A 7500-nucleotide genomic window follows, 5' to 3' on the forward strand; every position below is an offset into this window, starting at 1 on the left:
GACTGATGTGAACGCTGGGAGCATAGAGGAAGGGTCGCAATGGAAGTGGGCTATATATAGTTCGTGGGCAGGCAGTGTTATGTGGAGTGGTACCGTGACGAGCGGGGGGTGAATTCGCTTGGACAGACACAGCATCTGTCTGGATGTTCAAAAGGTGTGGACACATGTTCAATATTTCACATGTGAAAGCATGTGGGACACATGTGAAACCCATGGGAAGCGTGTGGTTCTGGAACATGTTGGAACATGTGGAAAACATGTTATCACATGTTATAACATATGATAACATGTTTTGCCACATGGTGTATAGCAACATGTTTTCCACGTGTGGAAAAACAACATTTACATGGGTTTAACGCGTAATCACATGGGTTTCACATGTAATCACATGGGAATTTACTGTACATGGGTTTCACTCATTTCACATGTGAAAACGTTCCAAAACCACACGCTTCCCATGGGCAAAGCACATGTTTCACATGTGTTCCACATGTTTTGTGTGTGAAATATAACATGTGAACACATGTGAACACGTGAAATTGCACAGGTGCAAAAATCACATCTGATCACATGCGATCACATGTGATTTTGCACATGTGAAGTTCATGTGGTTTTTCTGTAAGGTTTACCCGACACCTATCCTGCGTTAAAACGGAAGGATTTTCTATACAATTCCTCATAGGACCTTTGAGATGGCTACACAGATACTTCATACTTGCAACTGCGGTTTGTTTCTAGGGATGCACGATACATCGGCAATCATATCGGTATCGGCTGATGAGCAAAATTACAGCAATGTTAATATTTGTTATCGGTATCAGCCCAAAACGTTCATATTGAGAGGAAACAATGCAGTGAATCTATGATGGTTTATGGGCTTGTTGTAGAATGGAACTTGTATCAATAACATTCTTCTCCCGCATAACCAACACCTCTATTGCCGAGAGTGTGAAGGTGTGCAGCTTTGAGATAAAACCCATTTGAGATCAAAATAATAATTGAAGCCAGGAGTCAGGAATTAAGTGACTTATAAAAATGTATTTCAGCCTGACGTATATATCTGTGCAAACAGAAGCAAAGAGACTGCATTGTGAGTGACAGGTATACACCAATACAGTCAAGATTTAACAGTTACTCAAAGATTTATAGGCAGAGAAAGACATCATCATGTTCTGGCTATAGGAGCAGAGGAGAGAGGAGCTGGAGCCGAGCAAGGTCAGAGAGAGGGGGAGGAAAGTGCAGGAGTCAGCCATGTGTGACATGACCCTGTTAGGCAGAGGGTGATCGTGTCTGCCAGTGTTCCTGTCTGTGGGTTATGCAGCATTGACCTATGGGTACGCAATTATAAATACCAACAACTATGTGTATGCAATTATAAATACCAACAACTATGTGTATGCAATTATAGCTTATGGATTATGAAATGAGGCAAATAGAACTTACAGGGCTTTTCCAACGGTATTGGAAATAAAGAAAGAAATTACTTGTTCAAATTGACAGAGTTTAAATGTGTTTTTCAGTATGTACAAAATTGGATTCTCATAGAAACTCGTTTTTATACCGATAATATCGACATCAGTAAATATCGACTATCGGCCATAACAGCAATGTTAATATGGGTTATCTGTATCGGCCAACATTTTCATAACGGTGGTGCATCCCTATTTGAAACAAAAATCACTTGAGCCAAAGCAGCCTGAGTTAGACATCACATCCATACAGAGATGGTGGTGGTGAGTGATATTCAGTCTTTTCCCCCCTGATGGCCCAGGGCTGCCCAGGGCTACAAGCAGCTCTCTCTCCCTGCCACACGTCTCCAGCTCTGGTTCTTTATGACGAGCTCATTACAGCAGCATCAAAGTTTAATGAGACCCTGGCCCAGTGCTCAGGAAACCTCTCATGTGCCTCTCAGTGCTCAGGAAACCTCTCATGTGCCTCTCTCTCAGCGGCAACATTGTTTCAATTAACATCGTTAGGAGACAGGAAGTAAGGCCGCAGCCCTCTGCTGATGATGTCATCGTGAGAATGTGTCACTCGTGCCGCCCTTTGCTGTGACGGGAAAGGTTACTGTACGTCTCGCATGGGGAACAACACGAGGGAGACATCATTACTGTAGCGCCCCCTACGATCCCTGACTGAGTCCACTGGGCCAAGAGATAGAGTGATGCTCACCAGTGTTATCTATCTATCTATCTATCTATCTATCTATCTATCTATCTATCTATCTATCTATCTATCTATCTATCTATCTATCTATCTATCTATCTCTCTATCTATCTATCTATCTATCTCTCTATCTCTCTATCTCTCTATCTATCTATGTACTGTATCTATCTAACGATCGATCTATCTATCTATCTATCTATCTATCTATCTCTCTATCTATCTATCTATCTATCTATCTATGTACTGTATCTATCTATCGATCGATCGATCGATCTATCTATCTATCTATCTATCTAACTATCTATCTATCCATCCATCTATCTATCTATCTATCTATCCATCTATATATCTATCTATCTCTCTATCTATCTATCTATCTATCTATCTATCTATCTATCTATCTATCTCTCTATCTATCTATCTATCTATCTATCTATCTATCTATCTATCTATGTACTGTATCTATCGATCGATCGATCGATCTATCTATCTATCTATCTATCTATCTATCTATCTATCTATCTATCTATCTATCTATCTATGTATCTATCTATCTATCTATCTATCTATCTATCTATGTATCTATCTATCTATCTACTGTATCTATCTAGTAACTAAAGATCTAATAGAGTCTATCAGATCTTTAGTTAATGTTTCAGTCTGTCCCTTGCGGCACAGTTTTTTTCTCATCACATCTCTCTATTCCTGCACCCTCATCCTCTCACTCCTTCCGAAGTGCAAATAGCAATACTGAGGGACACGGCGAGCGCTCGGAACATGAACGTCTGCTACCACACATCAATTTGTTTCTGAGATGGGCTTGACCCTGGAGGGCATGTTTATTGTTATTGAGAATCGTTCTACTAGAATGATATGATAGCAAGACAATGTGTGTGTGGGGTGATGAGAGCAGAATTGGGGGAGGATGAGACCCGGACGGACGGACTCAGGCACAAGTGATACCTGTTCCTGAGAACATCCCATAAAATACTCTTATGTCACTGCACTGTTAGCAACAGCTGTTGTAATGCGAGCATGAAACGATACAAGTGTTTTTGTCTCCATCTCGCTCAGTATGAATGGTAGCTGGTGTTGTTTTGCTGCTTTGAGGTGCATTGCTGAGTGGTGAGTCATAGTGACTGCTTCAGCATGCTGACCCACCTCCTCCTTCCCTCTCTCCACATTGTGCAAGCTAACTCACGCCACCTACTGGCGAAAGAAAATAAATCCAAGGTGTAATTCATTGTACAGAGAGAATGGAAAAGATGATCTGTAATAATAATCATAATAATCATAATAATAATAATAATCATAATACATGGGACTTATATGGGATGCATTTCAATGACTCAAAGACGCTTTAAATTATACACTAACACTAAGGCGGTGACAATAGTGCAACAGACAATGGACAAACATGACACACAGGGATAGGCGGGGGGGGGGGGGGGAGGACTTAAGAGAAGATCTGTGTCTTCAAAAAGCGTGATCAGTGATCAGTATTGTAATCAATAATATTGACTTGTCTCATTTAACATCTACCGTACATTACAAGTCTGAGCGTTTGGCCCACTGGACAGTTTGACACGTTTAGGCAGAATCAGATGGTTTCTTCCTCAAGTGATTGGTGTGTCCTTCCTGTCAAAGTGTCAGCTCTAATAGCAAGAGGTGGTTGCCAGTTGTTTTGTCAAATGAGTGTGTTAAATAAATTAAGAGTATGATGCAGACCGGCATGCAATGGACTCAATTGCCACTTGGATCACAAGGTGGTGCTGTTGATGCCAAGATACTATCTTGTATGTAAGCATGCCAGAGGTCTGTGTCACCTGTAGTTGTGGCTGTCTGCCTCTCTCTCTTTCTCTGACGCTCATCCCTTCACTCAAACCGCTGGTCGTCTCTCCGGCAGATGACCCGTGCGATCTGAAAGCAGAGAGCAGCCCCACCATGGACAACCAGCTCACGGCCAAGGAGAGAGGACTCCTGCAGGAGAACAAGGAGATGGAGCAGGACAGCGCTGGGGAGGAGGGCGAGGAGAGGTAATTCTAGTGACATAATATATATTTTCTAATGTATCTTTTGAGTTTTATATTATATTATACTGTATATAGTGTATTTAGTAATAGTATATAATGTAAGAATATAATAGTAGCGTATAATTTATAGTAGGCTAGTAATATATAGTGTTATATTTCTATCACTATCTATTCATGATTCTGATTCTGATTCTGATCAAATATCTTCGGTAAGAGACCTAGAATAAACCCATCCCGGTTTCCTGTCTCTACCTGCACAACCTTTTTTTTTATCCACTTATTTCCTTTGGTTTCTTTTTTATTTGACCATGTGCCAATGAATAAACTAAACGAAAAATTAAAACGAAACTAGGAAGCTGAAGGAGGAGGAGGGCGAGGGGAAGAAGGAGGAGCACGAGGAGCTGACCGAGGAGCAGGAGCTAGAGGAGCTCAGGTCCCAGGTGCTGCAGCTGCTGCTGGAGCTGGACGAGGCCCGGGACACCTCCAACAAACACCAGGAGAGCTTCCACGAGCTGCAAGGTCAGGCTGACCCCGAGACCATATTCTCATATTCCAAATCCTTGAATCTTTAATGCTTCATTACAATCTTGAATCTATTATTTACAAAAAGTCCCATCTGACCCGAAAGCAACATCTAAGCCAATTCCAGATCATACAGTTTACAGCCCCTTATCACACAAGCATCATGTCTCAAAGGGGTTTACATAGCATCATCACAGTCATACTACATCATATCTACACACACAACCTATGTTACATACATACATCATATACATACTACATTTTACTAGATTACATTGTGATAGTACACAAACACAGCATATCTTTAGAGGGAGGAGGAAACCCACGCAAACACGGGGGAGAACATGCAAACTCCACACTGAACAAACACAGCATATCTTTAGAGTGAGGGAGGAAACCCACGCAAACACGGGGAGAACATGCAAACTCCACACTGAAAGGGACGGAGATTCGAACCCACGACCTTCTTGCTGGGAGACAACAGTGCCGCTAACCACTGAGCCACCTACCGTTTTGCCAAAACCCACGCATCTAATCGTGCCAAATCAAATGCAAAACATCTAACCACTTCACGTGAAGTGTCAATCATCAGAACAAAACAAAGACATCACAAGTCAGACTGAAACTTTAACATCTACCCCATCACCACATCTGACCACTCTGTTCCATTTCCACTCCATTTACATTATAACATGTCACTGTTATGGATTCCAGCACTTTAATTGGATCATATCAACATCTTAACCTCAACTATTAGCTATTACAAAACAATCAAACCAAATAGACTTTTCCTCTTTCCATTAGCATTATGATTGTTTGCATTTCCACACGTCCAACACACAGCCTCCCTGTCTTCTGCCTGTCTGGGCTGTGTCACTTTGCACTGGAGACATCAGCTCTTCATCATAACCTGTCTCTATCTGGCCTGTGTCACTTTGCACTGGAGACATCAGCTCTTCATCATAACCTGTCTCTATCTGGTCTGTGTCACTTTGCACTGGAGACATCAGCTCTTCATCATAACCTGTCTCTGTCTCTGGCCTGTGTCGCTTTGCACTGGAGACATCAGCTCTTCATCATAACCTGTCTCTGTCTGGGCTGTGTCACTTTGCACTGGAGACATCACCTCTTCATCATAACCTGTCTCTGTCTGGCCTGTGTCACTTTGCACTGGAGACATCAGCTCTTCATCATAACCTGTCTCTGTCTGGCCTGTGTCACTTTGCACTGGAGACATCAGCTCTTCATCATAACCTGTCTCTGTCTGGCCTGTGTCACTTTGCACTGGAGACATCACCTCTTCATCATAACCTGTCTCTGTCTGGGCTGTGTCACTTTGCACTGGAGACATCAACTCTTCATCATAACCTGTCTCTGTCTGGCCTGTGTCACTTTGCACTGGAGACATCACCTCTTCATCATAACCTGTCTCTGTCTGGCCTGTGTCACTTTGCACTGGAGACATCACCTCTTCATCATAACCTGTCTCTGTCTGGCCTGTGTCACTTTGCACTGGAGACATCAACTCTTCATCATAACCTGTCTCTGTCTGGCCTGTGTCACTTTGCACTGGAGACATCACCTCTTCATCATAACCTGTCTCTGTCTGGCCTGTGTCACTTTGCACTGGAGACATCACCTCTTCATCATAACCTGTCTCTGTCTGGCCTGTGTCACTTTGCACTGGAGACATCAACTCTTCATCATAACCTGTCTCTGTCTGGCCTGTGTCACTTTGCACTGGAGACATCACCTCTTCATCATAACCTGTCTCTGTCTGGCCTGTGTCACTTTGCACTGGAGACATCACCTCTTCATCATAACCTGTCTCTGTCTGGCCTGTGTCACTTTGCACTGGAGACATCAACTCTTCATCATAACCTGTCTCTGTCTGGGCTGTGTCACTTTGCACTGGAGACATCAACTCTTCATCATAACCTGTCTCTGTCTGGGCTGTGTCACTTTGCACTGGAGACATCAACTCTTCATCATAACCTGTCTCTGTCTCACCTGTGTCACTTTGCACTGGAGACATCAACTCTTCATCATAACCTGTCTCTGTCTGGGCTGTGTCACTTTGCACTGGAGACATCAACTCTTCATCATAACCTGTCTCTGTCTGGCCTGTGTCACTTTGCACTGGAGACATCAACTCTTCATCATAACCTGTCTCTGTCTGGCCTGTGTCACTTTGCACTGGAGACATCAACTCTTCATCATAACCTGCTGAGACATTCTGTCTATATGTGATCATTGACATGCTTAGGTCCTCATCATAGCTGCTAAATGGAACATTACTTCATGTCTTAAAAATGATGGGCTAGGCCTTCAGGGACACTAGCACTGACTGGCCTTGGGCATGGGGCCGTTATAGTGATCTGTGTGTGTGTGTGTGTGTGTGTGTGTGTGTGTGTGTGTGCGTGCGTGCGTGTGTGCGTGTTTGTGTGTGTGTGTGTGTGTGTGTATTACCAAAAGACATGGCGCGGTCAGCTCATTTGTCTGTCTGGCAGAGGTGGAGGCATTCCTCAGACAACTGCATGTACGCTGAGGGAAGCTTCCGAAGACTGGGTGTCCTAGACCGCATGGTGACATCACTGCTGGGCCCCTCCCACTGGGCATGCTCAGCTGTTCAGGCTGTCCTCCAGGGGCAGCTGTTGGGGTCGGGGCCCAGGGGGTAACCTCAGTGTGTATGGTTTGGTCATATAGGCTGACTCAGAGTGAGGTGTGGGGAAAGGCCATCACTTACCGCTTGTCACTAAGACTGGCCACTAGCTGCTCC

The 7500-nt window shown here is 43.6% G+C and overlaps 1 protein-coding gene across 2 annotated transcripts in view; it reads left to right on the forward strand.

Annotated features, from left to right (window-relative positions):
• LOC310800480 (uncharacterized protein) overlaps positions 1-7500 on the forward strand; it is a 31595-nt gene that overhangs the window by 8746 nt on the left and 15349 nt on the right. For both annotated transcript variants that reach the window (XM_083663080.1, XM_083663081.1), the window contains 2 exons: positions 4073-4202; positions 4552-4718. In XM_083663080.1, the coding sequence (XP_083519206.1) occupies positions 4073-4202; positions 4552-4718 (297 nt within the window). The remainder of the gene's footprint in view (positions 1-4072; positions 4203-4551; positions 4719-7500) is intronic.

Source organism: Poromitra crassiceps, assembly GCF_964638095.1.
Source record: "Poromitra crassiceps genome assembly, chromosome: 30".
NCBI lineage: Eukaryota > Metazoa > Chordata > Actinopteri > Beryciformes > Melamphaidae > Poromitra > Poromitra crassiceps.